The 25,269-nt window shown below is 41.2% G+C and overlaps 1 protein-coding gene across 2 annotated transcripts in view; it reads right to left on the minus strand.

The window, feature by feature from the left end:
* CEP290 (centrosomal protein 290) overlaps nt 1-25,269 on the minus strand; it is a 221,073-nt gene that overhangs the window by 40,206 nt on the left and 155,598 nt on the right. For both annotated transcript variants that reach the window (XM_083182358.1, XM_083182357.1), the window contains exons 36-39: nt 21,439-21,638; nt 14,061-14,274; nt 8,091-8,228; nt 672-890 (exon numbers count right to left, since the gene is read on the minus strand). In XM_083182358.1, the coding sequence (XP_083038484.1) occupies nt 672-890; nt 8,091-8,228; nt 14,061-14,274; nt 21,439-21,638 (771 nt within the window). The remainder of the gene's footprint in view (nt 1-671; nt 891-8,090; nt 8,229-14,060; nt 14,275-21,438; nt 21,639-25,269) is intronic.

Consider the following 25,269-nt stretch of genomic DNA (forward strand, 5'->3'; position numbering starts at 1 on the left):
CTTCCAACCACTGTGCTGACAGTAATGTGCGGCCAGAGATTGCTTGGCCTGGCCAGTGACCTATGGCAATGTGGCGAGACACATAGGTTTTACATGCAACATTGCCTTCCTGCCCACCTGCCAGCATTCTGCCACCAGCCAAACTGTATAAACAGCTACCAGCACCAGCCGAGTGTGAGGAATTTCCTGGGGGGTGTCAGTGTGTGAAACTACCATGGGGCAGCATGTACAACGACCATGAGGCAGTGTGGGGCAGCGTGTGCAACTACCATGGGGCAGTGGGGGCATTTTTGTGGGACAGTGTGTGGAATATACTGTTTGTATACAGTTTGATTTTGATTGTTTGATTACTGTGGTTCAAATTAGTATTACTGTCAGAGCCAGTGCTTTTTTTCCCCCTATTGGGAGCCAGTGTGTGTGGTGCTTTTACTTTAAAGAACTGTTGGTGTGCCATGGCAATTTAAAAGTATTCAGTGGTGTGTTGCAAGTTGAAAATCACTGGACTAGAAGAGATTATGGGTGAGAGAAAATGATATAGTTTCATTCGCTGCCAACCGATGACAGTGTTTCAGAGACACACAGACACTAGATTATAGATAGAGAGCATAGATAGCTACATTAATTTTTTTCTCATGGCATAGAAAAAATATATTATAGCAATATTCCATTACCTGTATACTTGTCAGCCGTTTTAGCCTTTTTTTCAATTCCTCATTTTCCTTATCTACATCATCTTTTTCTTTTTGTAGTTTATTAAGCATTTTTTGTTTCTCTCTCAGCTCCTGGTTTAGGTTTCCAAGGTCTTCTGCGAGGTTATTCTCCCTACTCTTGCCATTTTTCAATGCCTCTTTAAGCTTTAGCTGTTGCTCATTTAAATCTTCAATTCGTGCCTGTAACGATAATATCATGTCTCTTTACAATTAAATTTGTCTCCTTAAAATACCACAAAGGAATTAGGTTTTGGATTAAAACTGTAATCAGCTTTTAAAGTTAAGAAAGGATAATGTTACAATTTTCATTTGCAACCAACCCAAGCACCATGGGACATAATTTGCAAGGAGATGCTTAATGAGAGGATTTGCTTCAAATGAATTATTTAAGTCTTGTATCCATGAAAAGAATATCAATAAAACAAGCCAGACAACATAGGTTACTGAAATGGTCACCCCTGGCTACCTTATTGATTTAAAGATCAATATGGTGTCAAGTGGCAAAATAATATCTAAATACGATGTAGTATCATGACATAATTGCAAGACAAACTGCAATTACCTTGTAAACAAGAAAGTAATAACATGCCAAGACCTCAACATTAACTGCAATGACTTTTATGATTTCTGATAATTGTGCGACTTGCAGTTATATGAATTTAAATAATTGAAAAAATACACTGATCATCTATTCTGAAAAATATATTTTTTTTTAAACAAACATAAATAATACAGATAGGAACATAACAAAATTCATCTTAGTGGAACATCTTTGCTTCAATGCATAGGTTTACAGAAAGCACAGCATAGCGAGATGCATTTAATCACAGATGAATGGGAACTGGCATGCACATGACCAAGGCATCCAAATGAATTTCAATAGCACCCAGCCCATGTATGAATACTTGCGGCATGCCATGATGCATTTGAATCGAGAACCTTCTACAGCACACTGCTAACTGTATTTGCCAACTCAACAAGCGAAAGCTCCCCTCTCCAGTTCCGGTCTCCAAGTCCAGTCCCTGTTCCAGCCTACAAGAGCCTCAACACTACAGCCCGAGATTAATAGTCTGCAGCATCTCACTGCTTAATGAGATGGACCAAGCCTTCTAGCATTGTCCATACACCATCTCTGCCATCTCCAGACAATAATGCCTTCCAGCGCCAGACCTAACCATCAGCAATGACCATGGTGAAGCATTATGGTATTCCTTCTTGCATTGCATATTACAAGTAGAAGAATTATATGTATATAATACGCAAAAAAGGAAGATTTGGTGTGTACACCCTAATGTAATAAATGTATGAATGTGTTACACTGCTGGCACAGCAATATATTGGCACACAAGGAAAGTCAAAATTGCACCACTTCAGTCAGGTGTTAATATAAAAAGGAATATAACGCCATATAAATGCTTATACATGGATTACTGTGACCACCCATGGAACTTGACCACCTCAAGCCATATTTGGTGGATGATCCCCACTCTTAATCCACCATAAAAAAAAGGAGGGGGGGGGGTTAAAGTATGAGAATTGCCTTAGTGTTTACAGCATAGTAGTTCTTACAATACTGCTATTCAACTATATATCTATACAGTACATATTTGGCTAAAATAAAAATAAAGTACGTTCTTATTAATAATAATCTGTACATTGACTCCCTATGCAACTCATTCACCTCCATGTCCAGTCACTTTTTTACCTCATCCACAGGCATTGGGAGGAGAAGGGGGTGTCCCACAGCATCAGCTACACACAATGGTGCATAGTAGAGTCGTAGAGGTGGCGGTGACAATATTGTCGAATTGCTCTACAGGTGATTGAGTGGGGCATGTGGAAATAATTATTCATGGGAATAGATGAATCGCACTACATCTGCAGTCTAAACCGACATTACAAACTATTAAAATATGAAATTAATATAATCAAAAGGTAATTTTTCAACTACAATATAATTTTTCTGATAGATGTTATTGAAAAATAAACTTCAATAAATAACTACCCTCTAAATCAACCATACTGTTATATAATCACCTATTAATTATATAGGTTAGAATGAAAAATCAGTTTATGATATACAGAGTCCCCAGCCAATCAAGATTACAGATCATCATAACATTTGACAGAGTTGAGGATCATAGGATTCACCTTTTCCATGTGTCCATGGACCCCAAAACAGAAATTATAAATTCAAATGCATGCTTTATGAAAACCTAAAAAAAAAAAAACGCTAGAGATCAAAAGGGCTCCGATTTAAGCGATGAAGGGAAGATTTATTAAACCTTCCAAAGTGAACCTGTGGCGGCATTCTCCATAGCACACACTGGGGCAGATGTATTAACCAGCGTTAAGTGCAAAAATGCACTTAACGCTGGTTAACTGGGGGGGATTACGTCTGTCCCTAATGTATTACTAGCGCACCTAACGTGCGCTAGTGACAGCCCGCCGAGTTACGCTCGGCAGGGCTGTCCCTGCAATCCCCCCCAGGGATTAACGGCCGGGGCGATGTATTAACAGCCTTCAAGGCGTTAATTCGCCTCGGCCGCTTCGCCAGCTCAGGGCTAGCGTTGTCCTATCCCCCACTATGGGGACAACGCTAGCCCTGCATCTGGCTTGGGCTGCGCTGGAGATCTCGCGGTTTTTGTGAGATCTCGCGCATGCCCAGTGCGGCCGGCCGGGGGACAGGAGATAGCGCATCAGTATTAACTGATGCGCTATCTCCAGAAAGGGACATCGCCGAAGGGGGGAGTTAACGCTCCCCCGCTTCGGCAGACAAGATGTTAATACATCTTGTCGATGTCCCTTCCTGCTTCGCCTTGCTATTGAGGCGAAGCAGGAAGTATCATAGCGGCGCGATAAGCGCTGCTATGATGCATCTGCCCCAATAAGTCTAGCTATCACTTTACGGAATGTACTACCTAAATGATCACTGCAAGTGTGTCCTCATGCACTATTGGTGCATTTGTGCCAAGAACACCTTCTCAGTGTGCAACTCTGCTTGTGCCAAGCACCTTTATGGCAGGAGTGTCTTAAATGCAATATTATGCACCAAACTCACTTCATGAGACTGCACTGATTTAATTCATATTACACACTTGTGCATCTGTATGCGACTAAGGAGGTTATTCTACTTGATTTGCTCCCCTTACTTACGCATGTGCATAAGTAATTATAAGAATTGATTATTCCCCGGCCACTTGCACACAGCAGTGCGAGTGGGGGGCATGGGACAGCGGGCTATGGTCACGCCCACCATTTCATGGTGTTCCCATGAAACAAATAAATGATGGGGAGAGGACGGGTAGGGAATTTTGTCTGCACACTCTTAGTGGGTCGTCAATACTTTTATTTATGGACCCGTGTTGCCCGCTATTTTTGATTCACATGCGGGGGTGCCACTTAGGGTAACTAGGATATACAGAAAACTGTGGTAGCACAAAGAGTTCGTGCCGGAAAAAGAGGTTACGCTGTTTGAGTGCACACTGTATATTTTGATATTTTTTACTGTATTGTAATAATGAATATGAGATAAAATTTAACTTTTAATAAACTTGCTTTTAAAAAAGGTTTCCCCTTTGTTTTTATTCCTTTATATTCTTAGGAACAAAAGAGGATTAGGTTATCTAGGTGAAATATAGGGTTAACCCCTTCACGACATTGCCTTTTAAGGTAATTTTTTTTTTTTTTTCCTCCTTGCGTTCAAATAAGCGTAACTTTTTTAATTTTCTGGCTATATAGACACGAGGGCTTTTTTTTTGCGGGACAAGTTGTACTTTGTAATGGTACCATTTACTATACCGTATAATATTCTGGGGAATCAGGAAATAATTCAATGTGGGGTAAAAAAAAAAAAAAACGCCATTGCACAATTTTGCGCTGGTTACGGTTTTTTTGGAGTTCATAGTTCGTTTACAATGATGGGTTATCTTTATTCTATGGGTCGTTACGATTCTGGTGATACCAAACTTATATAGTTTTCGTTATGTTTTACCACTAAAAAAAAAATCGCAACTTTTACGGTTTTTCTAATTTGCGTTGCGTCGCCATGTTCTGCGGCTTATAACTTTTTTATTTTTCCACCTACGGACCTGGGTGAGGGCTCATTTTTTGCGGGCTGAAGTGTACTTTTTAATTAATACCATTATGGGATATGGGCGACTTTCTGATCTCTTTTAGTTATTTTTTTTTGGGTACGCGATGCGACCAAAAAACGTAGTTTTGGCGTTGGGGATTATTTTCCGTTTACGCCTTTAACCGTGCGGGATAACTAATGTTATATTTTAATAGATCGGACTTTTAGGAACGCGGCGATACCAAATATGTTTATTTTTTTTATTTTTTATTTTTTTTTATTTGGGAAATGGGGAAAGGGGGGTGATTTGAACTTTTAATATTTTTTTATTTTTTTTTTATTTTTAAACTTTATTTTTTTTTTTACTTTTACTACAAGGCCCCCTAGTGTACTTGACCACTAGGGGGCGCGATCGCCTGTACTAGGTTCAGCCATAGAGCTCTATGGCTGAACGTAGTGATTTTATGCACTTCCTATTGAGGCAGGATGTAATAGGTACGCATACACGGCCAGCACAGGGGTCTACATTAGACCCCTGGCTACCATGGCAACCGATCGGCACCCTTCGATCTCGCTGCGGGGGGCCCCGATCGGCGCCGGAGGGGGGCGCCCCCCCTCCGATCAGCTATTTAAGCACTGCGGGCGCTTTGCCCGCGGTGCTTAAAGGGTTAAACGGCCACGATCGGCGAACTCGCCGCTCGTGGCCGTGAGAGCAGGGACCTGGCTGTAATATACAGCCATTACCTGCTCTCTTTCAAGCCAGCTCACTCCGTGAGCTGGCTTGATTCCCCCGCAACCGACATATGACGTATATATACGTCATATGTCGTGAAGGGGTTAAAATCATATACATTTAGACATGGTGCTCATACAAAGAAATGAAATGAGAAAGTGTAGAGAAATAAAGTATTTAAAACAAAAGAATGTCAGAGCCCGTGGTCTGCTGCACTTAATTTGATGTTTTCAATAATATAGTTTTACTGAAGGTCTTCCCTGGGTCTTATCGTGTCTGTGCACTCTTGCCTATATTTGGCTTTAGCCCGGTTGCCTATTCAGATGTATTTTATATGGGGATATATGTTGATTATTACTATTGCCAAATTTATTGGCGTTTAGTTCAGCATATTCCTTTTTCCAGAAAAAGGTGTGTGTTGGGTTTATTGTTTCCCCTCAAATTTTGAGGTTATACCACTTCCTCCAAGCCTAGAGGTTGTGTTTGCCCCAGCTAGTGATTATTATGTCGGGGTTTTTGGTTCAAAAGGTTTTTTAGAAGAAAAAGTTTTCTGTGTATAGTTTTTATTTGCACATATCGCCTTTGAATTTTGATTTTAATATTTATAGAGTTGCACGGTTTCTTAGTTGGTCTATCACTGTTCACCTCAATGTGTTTTTTCTACACTGCAGCAAGGGTCCCTGCCTGGACCGACAGTTGGAGCTCTGTTGCAGTTTTTAATTGAAAATTTATTTGGGGTTTCTTTACAGTGATTCTCCCACTAGAGTTACACATGCATTTATTCTCTCTTTATTTACACATTGTATTGAGATGTTTATTCAGCGCTCATTTGTAGATTTTGCTGGTATATTCAGTGTTGGTCTTATAGGTTTTGTTTTTATTACCACATTTGTATCATTTAATTGCAACAGGCATCTCCTGTCAATAATTGGAGCTTTGCTACAATCTCCTGCTTTGGAGAGTGTTTATATCGATACTATTGTTTGTGAGTTTGTTACTTTACAAATAGTGATACATCCAGCGATATGATGTCCCTTTATGTGCGCGTAAGGGTTAATATTAATTCCCTGTGTATTTACACAGGTTTATTATATGTGCATTCGTTGGCTTATATGTGCATTCAAAAAAACTCTCCTTTACCCGCTTTGGGTGGGTGGCACTTTTTACTTTTTATATGTGTGCGCACTGGTTTGCTTCTATGTACATTCATAGGCTGCGTTCCCACTCTGGGTAAATAGTGCGTTTTATATTAGTGTACACATTTATTTGTGTTTAAACAATAATTGCTTTCCCCACTTTTAGTGAGTATCCCCGCTGGTTGTCCCCACACACACACACACACCTCTAAATTTTCTGAATTCAAATCATATACATTTCTATATCATTGTTATTTTTATCATATAGTGCAGCTAGAGGTCGGGCTCTAACAGCTCGACGCGCGTTTCACCTAATAAGGCTTTTTCAAGACCACTTGGCGAGCGAAGCGCGCCCCGCGAGGGGACGGTATTCTGTGTCCGGACACAGAATACCGTCCCCTCGCGGGGCTCGCTTCGCTCGCCACGCTTCGCTCGCCACGCTTCGGGCTTGGTGGCTCGCTACAGGTTTATATACAACTCCATACCCACTTGGATAGTAGGGGTATGAAAAGGACCCTTTTTCCCATTGAATTCCATGTTAAAATGGACTCAGTCCATTTTAACATTGAATCCTATGGAAAAATAGGGTCCATCGCATCGCATCGCATGCGATATGGTCGGATGCGATGCTATGGACCCGATTTCAAAATCGGCAGCCCAGTTAGTACATAAGTACCCTTTTTCCTGATTAAACTGGATAAAAGGCCTATTACACAAAGTGAAATCTGCTTCCCCAGTTTTCTAGCCTGGGGCCAGAAAGTGATGCATGGGGACATACTGACGTGCTGGCCGCACAAAGAGGATGAGATACATTCAATTACAATAAAATAATATTAAAATAATGATAAGTTAAGAATAGCCAATATCCGCAGCCATAACATATCTCCAGTGAAAGGAGATAAAGCCCCAGCCAATGAACCATGTTTGAAAATGACAGTTGGGAGTTGATTGGTTGGTGCTTTATCTCCTTTCACTTTTTCTCCAGTTCATCTCTTCTCCAGGCTTAATACATCTGCCGCATAGGGCCGAATTCAGACTTGATGGCAGGGCAAGACCATATGTGCACTGCATGTGGGGAAAAGTAACAGGTGCAGAGAGTTAGATTTGGGTGAGGTGTCTTGAAACAGAAGTCTAAATTGCGATGTAAAAATAAAGCAGCCAGTATTTACCCTGCACAGAAACAAAATATCTCACACAAATATAACTCTCCCTGCACATGTTACATTTGCCCCACCTGCAACGGGACTCAAGAGAACAAATTTGCCCTGCGATCGGGACAGAATGGCCCATAGTCCACAACTGATGCTTTAAGAAAGCACAACCAAAAAAAAACAAACAAAAAAAAAGTTTGCCATTTTTCCCAATCAATGCCTACTTAAAATATAAATATATATATATGCTAAATATTAAAAATAATTAAAAATGACCACACTCACCTTTAAATCTTTGGTCTGTCGGTCAACAATCTGCTGAATGTTTAAATTTTCCTCCTTTTGCGCAGCCACAGAAATAATCTGCTGTTCAGCATGAGCTGTCATTTCTGCCCTTAAAGCCAGAAGAGCTTTACTTAAAGCCTGGAAAAGAATACAGTACATTCAAGAAAGTGGTCCACATGCCTAAAAGGATTTATTTTTGTATTAAATTATATAGCCCTGAAAACATGAACTACAATATTTCAGACCTCTTAGTGAAACACTTTACTATAGTTGCATAAAAACGCTAGAACTTCATCACACCACTTTAATTTTTATTTAAAACCAACATTTAACATGCCATTCCTTATTACATCCTAAATACCTGTCAGTGTAAATAATAATTGATAAATGTGAAAGAATATAGTTAGAAATGCACAGTTTATAAAGATAAAACAAAATACAAATGTCACAAGCCTAAAGGTAATGCTAAACCTGAAAGCTCATGATTGGCTCCAGCCTAATTATAAACACCTGCAATGACCCAGAACGGATACAAATAAGAGCAAAGACAGGTGGTCAGTCATTCCAATTCATAAAGCCACCCAGTGTGCGGCGAAACGCGTCTTTTATGGACCCACAAGCTTCGGTCTCAACAAGTGCAGGGGAACTGGTACATCATGCACACTGCACCCAGCAAACCCCCAGCGGCGTACATCCATCACGGCAGGCGCTGATATTCGGCCTCCACACGGTCTCCTGCCCGGCTCATCACAGTCTCATCTCCCCATCATGCTTTAACAGCCTGACCCGGTCACATATTCCGGCGGCTCAGCAGGGAGACGCAGCATAGATTACGGAGCACACTGCTCACCTACCTACAGTGTGCCAGCCAGCTATTCCATCCAAGCGCCAATCCAACAAGCCTTGGACATCGAGCCACCCGCATTATAGGGAAGGCACGCATCTGCACACGTAAGTGAGCATCAATTACAAACTGTTCCTTGTTATTTGCCACTTATTCAGTATAAGGGACTGTCTTGGGACTCCAGAACCACAAGTGTGAATTACCCCACAGTGTGGATATTAACTTCCTAAAGTGGACCACCGAGTCTCTATACTAAACCAAAGGTCTGCATTTGACCAAATTGCCCAAATGTGGGATTAACATCAGGCGGAAATTTGACATCAATTATTTATGTGCACCTCTGATGTTTATTACAGTGCATAATATTATGTTCAATTGAGCAGATCTATTTTATTTATTTTAATATTTTTTCTTTATACATTTTTTTCTTTTAAGGTTTATTTTTATGTTTATTATACTTTATTTTCTATAATAAAGTCTTTTATATATTTGTATATGTAATTGATTCATTTCCTACATCCAGAGCGCCTAGTGGTAATTTTTTCTAGGGTGTTGTATATGGACCCGACAGTCGGGATCCAGACAGTCATTAGCCCGATGTCGGGATGTCCGGCACCCATTACAATAAAGGACAGAACATCTTTTCATATATACATTTTCTAGTGATTAGAAACATGTATTGAAATTTTAGATATAGTGTTTATTGCTAATGGGGCCTACACACCTAGCGATGTGTGTAGAGAACTGTTCTGAGTGATGCTAGATTGCAGAGAACACTCACCACACAGCGTTGCTTATATTTTACGTTGGAACACAAGACACCATGTATACCTACAATGGAGATGAAAAACCCCATAGTCAAGCTTTCCGTAGTTTGCTTGTAAATATTGAAAAAAATAAATATGTATTCAAATATAGCAAAAAAACAGCATGAAGTGCCAGAACAAGGTGTTAATGCATATAGTGCAAAACAATAGTACGTGGATTCCAATTATGATCACAACAATAGGAAAATAAATGGAACACACACAAATACAGTGTAACATTTAAACTAAAATACTAAATATTTCCACATTTTGTAGTATAATACTGTTCATAAACTAAACAAAAAAGGTCTGTATGAGTCCAATTATGTATTGGTGTATGTGTATACTGGTATACACGTACTATTATTTGGAACTATATGCATTAACACTTTGTTTTGGCTCTTCATACCGCTTATTGTTGTATTTTAATACAAATTTTGGTACTTCCTAGCACGGCGCCCATCGCATACCATACTTAGTGGTTTGCGATGCCTGCGATGCGATATTCATGTTAAAATTAACAGGAGTGCTGACAATGTTAAATGCACCCCCATTGTCAACGCCACCCCACTATCAACTCCAACCCGAAGCGTGGTGAGCGCAGCGAGTCGGCACGAGTCCTCCGACCTATTCATACCCCTACTATCCACGTTGGTGTGGAGTGTATTTTAGATAGTCTGGCGAGCGCAGCGAGCCACCGAGCCTGAAACATGGTGAGCGCAGCAAGCCCTGCGAGGGGACGTGGAATACATGTAAAGTAATCCGTGTCCCCTCGCTGCGCTCGCCACACTATCTAAAATCAACTCCACGCCGACGTGGATAGTGGGGATATGAAAAGGTCGGAGGACGCATACCGCCGACGCTCACCACGCTTAAGGTTGGCGTTGATAGTGGGGGTGGCGTTGCCAATGGGGGTGCATTTAACATTGAAAGCACCCATCAGGGTGCTTGTACAAAAATTTAAATCGAATCGCATGCCGCTATATTGCATGCGATGCGATTGTATAAAATGTACTACGATCAAAACATTGGGCGCCGTGCTAGAAAACAAGTACCCAAATTTTTTATTTTTTTTCAATATTTACATGCAAACCATGGAAAGAGAAAGCGTGACTAAGGGGTTTATTTGGTCTTCTAATTCCTGTATTTATAATGTGTTTGGTGATGCATTTTTGATGACTCCAATTGTTGCTGCTTGCCTGGACACTTGTATGTTAAATGGTGCTCCAGCTAATCAGCTCCCAACTGTCAAAACACAATGTAGCATAATTTATTATATGCAGTGATAAAGTACTTTGCTAAACCAGCCCCATAGGATAATAAAATACTAACACATCTACTAACTTACAGATCAGTGTTTTACTTCAATGAGATTATCTACAGTTTCTCATGGATGACACTAAGATATAAATTAACTTCCTCAAGGGACATCATGAGATATATGTTCGACCTCCAAACATTTCTTCTAAAGTTCATCCTGAAGCTGAATTCAGATCAAAACTTGCAAAACAATGGTGATTTAATGCCCTATGCACCACTGGATAGACCGATTCAAGTAGGTTTCCCCCTCTCAATGAAGATGGTACTTGGTATATGATTATTGACCGCATACTGGCTACTCCCTAGCTACACACGTGGTAAAAATATCCGTGACTATGTAGTTAAATTAGATATTAGTGGATGGGACAAACCCCAAGGGACTAAATTTTTAGGTAGGAAGAATGGATGCTTCTGATGTTTAGGATGCCTTACGTGCCGGTCCATGACAGTGGGCAGCACGTTTAATCATCCACATTCGGGCAAAAAAATTAAGATATGCCATCCATTATCTTGTCATTCTACTCATGTAGTTTACACTCTCACATGTCCGTGTGGCTTGACCTACTGTATGTTGGGAAAACACAGCGTTCTTTTAAAGAGCGTATGGCCCAGCATAGTGGCCATAGCGACCAACCGGTCACAAGACACTGTATCAAACTGGGCCACAGTGTGGCCAGTATGCGGTCAATGATCATAGACCAAGTACCATCTTCATTGAGAGGAGGAAACCGCAACAAGAATCTCTTACAAATGGAATGTAGGTGGATTTTTAATTTAAATACACTATCCCTGAAAGGTTTAAATGAGAATCTGGGGCTCCAGTGCTTCTTATAGATCGGTACAATTAAATATGTGTATGGTCCCTTTAAATTTCTAGTTAAAAGCTTGCGTCAGGCGTTTGGTTTATTTACTTATTACATGGGTCTTCATGAGGAATTATTCTTGTGACGTATCGCATAACATGTTTTTTCCTTTTTTTCTTGTGATAATGCTTCTCAAAATCTATCTGTCAATATGTGTTACAACAATCGTGTTCGGTGTCCTCATGTTGCACCAATGGGTTTCATGGTATGCCGCTAATATATTATGTGATTGGCTACATAAAGAGTTTGTTAGTAGCCTGCAATAGGTGGTTTGTTTAATCATTTGCAAATCGCATGTATGGTTGACACAAAGTTTTGCCATCATTACAATCTAAATGCATTCCTTGTAATTGTACTTTGGCTGCCTATATGTATATGTTGTTTATAATGTTCTGTGGTTTTAATTATGTTTGTATGTATTGTGTTTTCCAGGAACCTTCGCGGGTTGCCTGTTACGGCGTCTGTATTTCCCACCAAGCACCGCGCAGCTAGCAGACCCACCGATCAGTTGTTTCTATGTCGCTTTTTGGTGACGTATTCCAGTCACTAATGGAGGCTTATAACACACAGAAAGAGGGGATACCACTAAATTAGTGGAAGATTGGGCGCTAATTAGTATCAAATACAGAAAAAATAATTATTTAACTTATAATATATTAAAATCTAGTCAATCTATATTTTAGCTTGCAGTTCTCCCATGTGTATCAGTGTGGATACACCTGATCTGTCTATTGCCCGACTTTTTAGGGTACAGGTTCTAGACAGACACGGATAGAGACAGTATAAAAACAAAGATGGAGTATCTGCGCTGTTTTTAAATATCTATTTGCACCATGGATGAAGTCACTTCACATAAACAATTTTAGTCTGTTTTTAAATAATGATTTTCATTTATTTATATAAAAAAGAATTGATACAGTACAATTTTATAGGCGGCCACCTACAGATATATAAGATAGTATTATAACAACTGCATAACCATTTTACATATCATGCAATCGATTTATATATATATATATATATATATAAAGAATTTAATCACACACATATATAAAAAAAAAAAAAAAATTAAGTAAAATTTTAAATAAAATATAAGAAATACTGTACATAGATAAATAAATTAAATAAAGATGTAGCAGAATTCGTCCACCTTGTGATGTACATGCACATATCACGGGAGCAACTATTCAAACCCACGAATAGAAGCAAAGCACTTCCTGTGGTTCACAGGTGCAAATTGTCGCAGGTGTCCTTGAACTGGCACACTTGCCATGACAAACTAATGTCACCCATGAATATTTGTGGTTGCCATTAATAGTGTAAAAAATAAACACACACACACCCACACGGATATACAGTACATGAATATTGTAAAAAGATGCTGAGGTTGCTTAATTTAGAGGTAGAAGGCAGCACCCAATGCATTTCATCATATAGACTTCTTCAGGGGTGAGGAGGAGAGGGACTAGGCTTCTTATGTATACCTTATTTGTAACGTCACATCCTGTTCCGTGTGTGTGTCTGCTGCTGTGGTATAAATTACTATTCAAAAAGGGGATTCTAGGTCATGTTCTAGTTGGCACAGTATGCTGCAGCATGGTTAAAAAATATAAGAAAATGTTTAAGAAGATAAACACAAAAACCTCTGTATAACATATTATTGGCACTTCTGCCTCCTTTCTGGCTTCCTCAGAGCCACTATGTGCATGCACCCGTTGCAGGCGCATGGTGAAATATACATAACATTAACACATGATATGATATGTATATCACATTAGCACATGGATGCAACTATAGGGTGCTGTTGCTATGAGGTCCAGAGGCTTAGGGGGGCCTGGAACCAGGTTAGAAAATTACATACCACGTTCCCATAGTTGTCTTCTATGCAACTGGGTCTGATCCATTGCTCAGCCAAAAATGGGTGCCTTTACATTCTCAGTGAGAGGAATGAATCGGATATTCTTTATATCCATTTTATTTGTATTTGTTCTATTACAGGGATCATCACATTGTTTTTCTCAGCTTTAGCAATGCTAACTATTTTGAAAAGACTAAACTTTTTGCTTTGTCATGAAGAGTACATTAGGATTTTCATTTGTAACCATGTCAAACCAGTTTTCATCATCAGATAAAATACCTTTTGCTGTTTTTCCTTGTGGATCACTTGGTTTTTTAGACGTTCGACTAGATTCTTCATAGTTGCAGTTGGAGCTCTGGTATTCGCCTCTTTTTGAGCTTCCAGTTCGGAGTTAAGGTAATTAATTTCCTTTTCCATCTCAGAGAGGCGATTTCTTCGCTCTTCAGCTTCACTCTTATGTCTTTTTACTTCCAACATAGAATTTTCTTCAAGCCTGTGTTACATTTAAAAGAAGAAAAAAAAGGACATAAAGTATTAAATCAAAACTTGTTATTAAAAATGTTAAATGATCAGATGGAACAATGATCGTTCCGTCCATTAATATCCCTCTAGTGTGAATTGATGATCTGGGCTGATGGGATGTCAGAGCAAATCTCTGTAGCACCAGTATGTGCCCGGCTTTACAGTGTATTGCCATGTGAAACTGCCTTAATTACATGCAACACTGTCCTCACAGGGCAGTATTCAATGAGAAAAATTCGCCATGTTTTATGGCGAGTTTGTGCTATTTTCGCGTTGGAAGGAGCATTTTGCTCTCCAAAAGTGAACCACCCTATTCAATGTGATATTTTTGCCGTCTTTTTAAGTGATTTTCGCCGTGTCTCTCCGTGTAGCAATTCTCCATCTTTTCATGGAGAACTGGAATGTGAACTTTTAAACTAAAAGGTTTTTTTTTTTAATTTTGGTGTAAAAAAGTCAGGATTTTTTTTCTGTGAAGGGGCATGTTATTTTTATTCATGTGCTTATAGCACAAGAATATATATTTAATAAAAAAAATTAATTATTATTTTTTTTACACAGAGCAGCCAGCAGGGGGGCGGAGCTCTCGAGCCGCTCATTAGATATTCATATATTCACTGCACCCGATCATTACATATGCACGATCGGGTGCAGTGAATACTGGGTCCCCCGCTGGCTATAGGGGGGGGGCAGATTGTGCTGCCTGGGTCCCGGGGAGCCCTCCTCCCCTCCACATATGTTCTTGCGCAGCCAGGGAGACTTTAAACTCCCTGGCTGCCACCGTCCCCCGGCTCCCTGCCAGCTCCCTGTCGCGGACGCTCGTCCGCTGCAGGGGTTAAGACTCGCCGTGAGTGGCGGCGAGTCTTAACCACATTGAATAGTGGGAGCAGGAGTGGCAGCGAGCCCTCCGGAACAGGGCGAGTGCATGGCGAGAGAAAAAATCTCTCACCATGCACAGAGAATTTGTTATTACATCCCTGCCTATTACATAAACAAACAAGGGTTCAATTAAATAATATGTTCCAGTGTGAACGATTAGATTGATTGGCTACAAATCATTCTAGACTTGCCCACTATAAAGCGCCTTGTGTCCTACGTAACAAAAGAAAAAAAGCTATATTAGAAAAAAATATTATTAATACTTAAAGACTGAACGTGCTATAATAGCAGGAAAGTGTGATGCTTTGCAATAAGGAACTCTGACCACAAGAAGACTGCAGCCTGAAAAAAAGAAGCAAAAAATAATGTGCTCATTTTTTTATTTCTGTGAAAAGCCCCAAAACGCAAAGATCACAGTAATGGATATAAAATGAGGCTAGAAGTTTCTGTTTTTCTAATTTATACTGACCTATAAAAAATGCCCTCATGGGACTTATTCACAAACAATTTTGTCATTCATAACAGTTACTGGATAACAGACATTTTTTTTTTTTAAAACAAACCTATAAAACTTCCATCAACTAGAGATTAGTTAACAACAATGTTGTAAGTTTAACAAGGGATTTATAAAAGTGCCAGTGAAGACATGTGCGTAAGTACTTCATAACCATCCAGGTATTTTCTTAGAATAAAATGTGTACATAGAATCTTTAATTGCACAATGAGTGTTTTCTACAATTTTGAGCAATTCTAGCACACATTGCTACAATAAAGCCATATTTATTACTTTAACCCCTTACCGACGCAGCCTGTTTTTGCCTTCCTGACAGAGCCCTTTTTTTCAAATCTGACATGTATCACTTAAGTGGGGATAACTTTTTTTTGCTTTTACTTATCCCAGTGATTTTGAGATTGTTTTCTCGTGACACATTGTACTTCAAGTTAGTGGTAAATTTTGGTCGATACAGTCTGTGTTTTTTTGTGAAAAATACCAAAATGTCATAAAAAAATTGAAAATTTAGCAATTTGCAAAATGTTAAATTTTCTGCTTGTGAGACAATAATCATACCACTCAAAATAGTTAATAACTAACATAGACCATATGTATACTTTATGTTTCCATCATTATTTCAACCTCCTTTTAATTTTTTTGGACACTAGGAGGCTTAAAATATGAATAGCAAATTCTCAAATTTTCAAGAAAATTTCAAACACTGATTTTTTTTAGGGACCAGTTCAGTTCTGATGTGACTTTGAGGGACTTGTATGTGAGACACCCCCATAAATGATGCCATTTCAAAAACTGCGCCCCTCACAGTATTCAAAACAGCATTTTGGAAGTTTGTTAACCCTTTAGGTGTTTCACAGGAATTAAAACAAAGTGTAGGTGAAATTTCAAAATTTCATTTTTTTTGCAGATTTTCAATTTTAATACATTTTTCTAAGGAACACAGTAGATTTTACTAGAGAAATGTGACTAAAAATTGATTCCCCCAATTCTTTTGTTTTCATAAATATCCTATATGTGGCCCTAGTGTGCACGTTGACCAAACCACAGGCTTCATAATAGAAGGAGCACCTACTTGATTTTGGAGCCTCCTTTTTATGAGATTATTTTTTAGGCACCATGTAGGTTTCTAGGCACCATAAGATGCTAAAAGTTAGGAACCCCCCCCACAAGTGACCCCATTTTGCAAACTACACCCCTCAGGGAATTCATCTAGGGGTATAGTGTACATTTCAAACCCCAGGGGTTTCACCAATTTTGGTACAACTGGGCTGTGAAAATGAAAAATTACATTTTTTTACACAAAAATGCAGTTCTGGCTCAAAATTTTTCATTTTCACAAGAAATGAAGGAGACAAAGCACCCCAAAATCTGTGCCCCAATTTCTCCCGAGTACGGCAATGCCTTATATGTGACCAAAAAATGGCAGGACTCATAAGGGAAGGAGTGATATTTGGATTTTGCAGCACAGATTCTGGTGGAATGAATGGTGGGTGCTATGTCGCATTAGCAAGACCCCCGAAGCACCAATACAGTGGAACCCCCCCACAAGTGACCCCATTTTGCAAACTACACCCCTCAGGGAATTCATCTAGGGGTATAGTGCACATTTCAAACCCCCAGGGGTTTCACCAATTGTGGTACAACTGGGCTGTGAAAATGAAAAATTACATTTTTTACACAAAAATGCAGTTCTGGCTCAAAATTTTTCATTTTCACAAGGAATGAAGGAGACAAAGCACCCCAAAATCTGTGCCCCAATTTCTCCCGAGTACGGCAACGCCTCATATGTGACCAAAAAATACCATTTGGGTGCATGGCAGGACTCAGAAGGGAAGGAGTGATATTTGGATTTTGCAGCACAGATTCTGGTGGAATGAATGGTGGGTGCTATGTCGCATTAGCAAGACCCCCGAAGCACAGTGAAATAATGAACCTAATAATCCATAGATGTGTGGTATATTTTAAAGCACTCCTTCATACATAGGCCGGGTTTGTCGGGGCAAGTTTCACAGTGGAAAATAGTTTGCTTTCGTATTCCCTTTTTATAGCAAACTTTGCACCTTTTTTGTGTCCTGCCCTTTTTTCCAGTGGAGGGGATTTCGTTAGGAAAATGCTGCCCTGATACAATACGGGGGCCAGTACTAGAAGTACTGGGGCCAGTACTAGAAGTACTGGGGCCCTCTGCCTGCTGGTTCCCAAATATTAGGCCCTTTATGACTTCCTCTTGAAAGTGCATAAATGTCCCCGTCTGGCTAGTAGAACGGAATAGAACGTAAGCGTTATACAGTGCCATCTGGATGATATACACGGCCAGCTTCTTATACCAGATTTTAGTTTTCCGCAGGGCACTGTACGGCTTCAGTACCTGATCTGAAAGATCCACTCCGCCCATGTACTTATTGTAATCAAGGATACAAATAGGTTTTGAGGTGTGGGTACTGGTACCTCGTACAGGGACGGAGGTGGTACTGTCTCCGTGAATTGTTGTCAGTATAAGGACATCCCTCTTGTCCTTATATTTGACCAACAACATATTTTCGGTGCATATTCCCCTGCTTTCACCCTTTCTCAGTAATTGGGCAACGTGCGTTTTTGGGAGGCCTCTTTGGTTCTTGCGCACAGTACCGCAAGCTGCTGTACCTCTTGAACCAAGGGCCTTAAACAGGGGGATGCTGGTGTAAAAGTTATCCACATAGAGGTGATAACCCTTATCCAGGAAGGGGTGCACTAAATCCCAGACAATCTTTCCACTAACACCTACGAGGGAGGGGGGGCATTCTGGCGGTTCAATTCTTGTGTCCTTCCCTTCATATACCCTAAACCTGTGGGTGTACCCTGAGGTACTTTCGCACAGCTTATACATTTTTATGCCATACCTTGCCCTCTTATTGGGAAGGTACTGGCGGAATTTAACCCTTCTTTTAAAATGTATAAGTGACTCGTCTACACAAATGAATTTTTGGGGGATGTACATCTCAGCAAATTTGGCGCTGAAATGATCAATGACCGGCCTGACTTTAAATAGCCGGTCAAAGGTGGGATCATCTCTGGGTGGGCACTGTGCATTATCGTTGTAATGCAAAAATTTAAGGATCGTCTCAAAACGAGTCCGGGTCATGGCCATACGATGAAGTGGGGTGCTGTACAGAACATCTGTACTCCAATATTGCCTAATTTCTGGCTTTTTAACTATGCCCATATGTAACACCAGACCCCAAAACGTCATAATCTCTACTGCATCTACAGGGGTCCACCTAGCAAATGATGACGTGGGGTTTTGGGCAATAAACTGCTGGGCATATAAATTACTTTGGTCCACCATTAAATTTATAAAATCATCAGAGAAAAAGACTTTGAAAAAGTCAATTTCTTTGAGGCCTGTACTATCGAATTGGATTCCTGGGTTGGCCAAAAATTTAGGAACCTGGGGCTCAAAATTGTCTGGTGGTGGGGTACATACAAGATCAATCATTGGGGGGGGGGGGGGTCTCAGCTGCTCTACAGGGGCGTCTTTGAGGGGGTCCCTCATCACTAGAGGAGGAAGAGGAGCTTAAGACAAATGCCAATTCGTCGCTTACTTCACTGGCTGTGTCCGTGTCAGAGGCAAGAAGGGCATATGCCTCCTCCGCTGAAAACAGTCTTTGCGATGATTGGGACATTTTTATTATTTTTAAGTGTAGTGTATAGTGTAGGGGGGGTACAAACTTTATTTCAACACGGGGGGTATGTAGTGTGTATGTAGTGCTTTAACACGTGTAAGTTAAAAGAAAAAAAAAAAGCTCCTGCGCCAAAAATTGAGCACAGATGTTGGTCAGTAACGTCCGTCACTGATCAGCGCTCAGCGGGCACAGGACACCCACAAAAGCACCGTGGGTGTAAAAACAATTTAAAAAAAAAAAACCCACAGCAGTCTCCAAAAAAAAAAAAAATTTAAAAAAACTGCTGATGAGGCAAAGGCAACAGAAATTTGATAAAAAAAAAAAAATCAGATCAGCCCTGTGCCAAAAATGCTGATCAGCACCAATCACCACCGATCCCTGTGTCACCGGCGAACGTTATTCGCCGGTACACAGAAAACACTGTAATTGGCTGTTCACATTGAACAGCCAATCACAGCGATCGGCGATGGGCGGGGGCATCGCTGACCCCCCTGGGCAATGAGGGAAGATGTCTGCTGTCAGGGACAGCAGACATCGTCCCTCTGTCACCGCGTCTATAGACGCGGTGACAGTTAAATGGCATGACGTACATTTATGCCATGTGTCGGGAAGTACATCCCGACCATGACGTAAATGTACGTCAAATGTCGGGAAGGGGTTAATAAGATTCAATTAACAAGGGGTCCCATAAGTGCTTCACTCTAACCTCCTGTCCCCTGTCTTTCAACCGGTAGCCAGTCGATAGGATGAAAGTATCTAGGTCGAAGGTCAATAGGTTGACCACTATTGGTCTTCACATGCAAAAGATTTACGTGGTCTAGGTCAACCAACAGTGGTCAACCTGTCACTCCATCAGTCTTGTTCTGAGCTCGGTTTCAAAACCACCGTAAAGGAAAGCGGCAATTGGCAAAGACAAAAAGAATATGGAAAGTTTTGCATTCACAGCACAGAATGAAAATCCTTCACACTCTATGGTAGTTTCCAACAGAAACTGGTTTCCTGGCTCACCATATGGTCTGTACATTAGAAAAAAAAAAAAAAACTTTAACATAGTGGCTTCAATAGCTACATCATTAAATTCAGTCAAGAAAGGTTCTAGAGTAGAAAAGGACCTCGTTGCAACAGATGTAAAAATTGGGAAGGCTCCAACTTGGACACACCTCTAGTTTGAGAATATTGTTATACAGTACTAGGACGTCTGGGGCAATCCTTAAATCACTGGTATCCATTGAGATTGGATTTGTTTGACAACTCATGGCTACATTGGTTAAAAAAAAAAAAAAAAGAGAGAGAGAGCATGGTTTCCTAGTCTGGGCAAAACCAGGTTATGAGGTCCAGCTACAGCAAATCACACTACAAAACCAATTGGGAGAAGGCCTCTGAGTGACCATGCCCCCTTCCGCATTCTTGTTGAGAAAGTCATGGCCCCGACGCCCCCTCTTGATCGCTGTCAAATGCCATTCTCCAACTGGATCTGGACCAGGCAGCCCATGAGAATTTACTCAAATTTTGTCATTGCAAAGTAAATGACTTGCAGCTCCAGAGTGCAGATTAGAAAGGCACAGACTAAAGGTTTTGCAGGCAATGGTGCAGGATTAGTGGATATACCCCTGCTTAGAGTCGCTGGAATTAACACAGGGACTAATGTGCGGAAAGCAAAAGTCTGAGCAGCTGAAATGCCGGTTGATCGTTGAACCCTGACCAGAATACATACAAATGACTAGCAGGTGGGATGCAGGAATACCAATGCTGGCATCCAATAGAGGGAATCCAGACAGGGGCCCCATGAATACATTTACCTTCCCCCACCATTCCACAACCTGGCCCTTCCTAAAGCCTTAATCCCCCTGCACCCTAGCCCTACGTATTTGTGCCTAAACCTCCTAACCAATAGCCTAGCTACTCTCCCTGCAGATTTCAACGCAGGTCTTCTGGCTGCAAGTCAGGATTCCTGCAACAGTATTCTGACTGCCAGGTTCCCCACAGCCAGTATGTGAACTGCATACTTTAAAGATTATAATCAATTAATTCTTTGCAGATCATCAAATGCAAGGCACACAACATTAAAAAGGTAAATACTTGGTTCTACCTGGCTTTGCTGGTTTCTAGCTCATTTATTGTTGCCACATGTAATTGCTTCTCCCTGTCCAGTTGTGATGTGACATTCTTTAGTTTGTTGGAAAGTGTAGCCAGCGAGTTGTCTTGTTCCATGACAGTCTGTTCCATTTCTGCTAAACGCATTAGCTGCTCACTTGATGGGATTTGTAAAGTAGGTTTTTTCATCAAGTCCTATAAAATAATGCAGCAACAGTGTTAGTTCACATTGTTAAACATCATCATCATCATCATCATCCCCCCCCCCCCCCCCACACACAAAAGGATCTATTGTAAGTGGTCACCTTTTCTTTCTCTATACATCCCTCTTAAGGTGAACTCATTAACTCTTTTTACTTTTAATATAAACTTTATGCTGATAAGGTATTCCAATCCAGGGGCATTTTTTTCAATTCTGGGTTTCGGGATTGAAAAATGCTAATTTCCACGATTCCCGGGATTGGCTTCACGAATTTAAAATAAAAAAATGAGCAGTCTAATTCCGAAATCCCAGGATTAGAAACTCCAAACCTGGGATTGAAATCCAGGTTATTTTGGGCCCAAATCCCGTGATCCCACCCAAATCTGTAATCTCCTCTAACATTGCATCCTTGACAAATGCCTCTCTCCACTTCAATCTATCCTCAATGCTGCAGTCAGGCTCATCTTCCTTACCAAACTGACTACACCCACAAAAGGGTAACATCTTCTTCCATTTTCTTTCAGAATCCAATTCACGCTTCTCACACTCGCTTACAAGACATGAGAAATTACTTTTACAAAGCAGAACGTGGAAATGCGTTACAAATCAGAAAAGAGACAAGATTTCGACATTAGCATAATAGATAATGGAAAATCCAACAGGCCTAATTAAAAAGCAGCCAATATTAGTACCAAGGGACCAACAGTTCATAAAAGAAGCATCCGCAGGTACAACATTTTTATATAGGGTGATGCGGTGATAAATCTCTAACAGACACACATGTTCCAGGAAATGTCTCTAAAACCAGCTCTTGTTGTTCGCCAGGGCAAGACTGGGCTGTATTCATACTCATCAGCTCCATTCAGCACATCTGTTTAAAGGTTCACCTCAGAAGTATACAGAGCTAATGGAGCGGTAAGAGATTTTTGAGACTTTATTTCATTATTACTTATCACGTCTGGACAGAGATACCAGTTTCATTGTATAAATGGCTTTGTATATATCTTTGCTGACATGTACTTATTGTAAATACAAATATATTTTACAGTTCTGATGTTTTGTTTGATTTTTATGATGTTCATTACTTGGAACACTACTCAGTAGTCAATGTGCTCCAATCTACAACGGTGTGGATCAGTTAGTCACCAGCAAGTTGTTAGACAGTCATTAAATCAACACCATTAGGTCGACATGCATTTAGGTCGACATGTGTCTAGGTCGACAGGGTCATTAGGTCGACATGGGTAAGGTCGACAGTGAAAAAGTAGACATGTTTATATATTTACATGTTTATATATATATATATAGCAATATGGGATACGGCACTCCCTTCAATCAGTAATAAATGCTGTGGTGCCTTCCAAAACCCTTTGTGGGGGCAACATACCAGTGAGGTGGGCGGCACTCAATCAGTCTCAGACTCCAACTTGTAATAAAACAGCCTTTATTCATCCAACGGCGTTTCGAGGTAACAACCCCCGTTTTCAAGGACAGACCTTGAAAACGGGGGTTGTTACCTCGAAACGCCGTTGGATGAATAAAGGCTGTTTTATTACAAGTTGGAGTCTGAGACTGATTGAGTGCCGCCCACCTCACTGGTATATATATATATATATATATATATATATATATATATATATATATATATATATATATATATATATATAGAGCAGAGGTGGGCAAATGGCGGCCCGCGGGCCAGATACGGCTCGCGAGCCGCGTAGGTCCGGCCCGCCGCACTCACCCCAGTCGCGCCGCCACTGCTGCCGATGGCCACCGCTGCCTGACTCCGCCCCAGACATCAGTGCAGTGGTCCCGACTCTTGCCGATGCGAAGGCGCACACAGCACTACTGCGATGGTTCATATTTGCATGATCATAACCTGCCTGCTGTAGCTGTTCTATAATATATGCTCTCCAGCAATCTGAGTATATTATAGATCCAGGAGCAACATGTACGTTGATTGCGGCCATCAACGTACTGGCATCTCTATTTTGAACTGCAGTCAGAAAGCATGCACCTGTCTCCCAGCCGATCCCTCCGAAAACCCATTGCTGAGGCAGCATCGTCCCCACATGATTCTTCCTCTTCACAAAAAGGCTTTCATCTACCTCCACCACCATGCCACTACCAACAATTTGCCTCTGGGGCTGGGAAAGTAAATCCATTGCACATGCCTCCCTCATCAAGCTGTTGTTCTGCACGGTGGTTTTGATGGACATGTGCAGTTCATGTTCACTGTACAGCACACTGGTCATCTCCTCCGCCAACGAATAGATAAACCCCGGGAATCAGTGCGCCGCTCTCAGACTGACCTTTTTGCAGCAGGCCTTAATGTGGCAGTGCCACATGCTCTCCTTCAGCGATAGCCGCATCGGATGGCCATTCACACAATTGTGTGTGACCGGCAGCAACTGGTGTTGCTGAAAAAACTTCACAGCCTCCTCCTCTGTATTAGGCAAGGTGAACATGGTGAGTCGTTCACCTCCCGTGACTGTCACCTCTGTCACGTTCTGAGCACTCACTATCAGTTATTCACCTCAGAATGATTATGACAAGGACCGGGAACACTCACGCAAGTTCTGACTGACTACGCTATTTCCGTAGCTTAAGCTTATTCTGAAAGCACAGCTATGGTAACTAACAAACGTCCATCCATATTCCATCCATAGTAACTACTGAGATCGCAAAGCGTAGTAGTAGTTTGTTTATTTATAAGGCACAAGGTAACGTACAGGGTGTGTTGATAAAATACAGCATAAATAGGGGTATAGCTGGTAGAGCTAAAATCAGCATCAGTTCTGAAGTAGGTGTCGAAATTGTCGAGGAGACTGAAGAGGAAGTAGAGAAAGGGAAGAACAGGGCAGGAGCACTGGTGAGGTAAAGAGGTAGGATGAGTACATGAGGAAGGAGGGCCCTACTCATAAGAGTTAACAGACTAAAAGGAGGTGGGTGGACGAACGAAAAACAATAGGATAAGTAGGAACGGATGGGAACAGATGGAGGGGTAGGGTAGGCAGGATAGGATGAGCGAAAGAGGTTAGGAGAAGGAGGGATAGGCTAGTCGAAAGAAGTGGGTTTTGAGGGAGCGCTTGTTCCAGTGCAGGGGAGCAGCGCGAGAAGTCACGGGAGTGGGAGGAGGTGATTAGGTGAGAGGTTAGGCGGCGGCGGAGAAAAGAGGACAGGAGGGAGTGTGGATAGAGATCAGTGGAGAGAGGTAAGGAGTGGTTGAGGAGGAGAGAGCCTTGTAGGTGGTGGTGAGGAGTTTAAAGAGAACTTGGAAAGGAATGGGGAGCCAGTGAAGAGATAGACAGGGGGGGGGAGCCAGAGGAAGAGCGTTGGGAGAGGAAGATGAGCCTAGCAGCGGAGCTAAGAATGGATTGGAGAGGGGCAAGGCGGGCGAGAGGTAGCCCGGAGAGAAGGATGTTGCAGTAGTCAAGGTGGGAGATGACAAGAGAGTGAATGAGAATTTTGGTCGCGTCAGTGGAGAGGAATGGTCTGATGCGTGAGATGTTGCGGAGGTGAAAGCGGCAAGACTGTGAGAGAGCACGAATGTGGGGGGTGAAAGAGAGGGAGGAGTCAATGACGACATCGAGGCCAGCGCGTTTGGTCGGTGGAGGTGAT

This window comes from Crinia signifera, chromosome 4, assembly GCF_055691185.1.
Source record: "Crinia signifera chromosome 4, ASM5569118v1, whole genome shotgun sequence".
In the NCBI taxonomy this organism is placed as follows: Eukaryota; Metazoa; Chordata; class Amphibia; order Anura; family Myobatrachidae; genus Crinia; species Crinia signifera.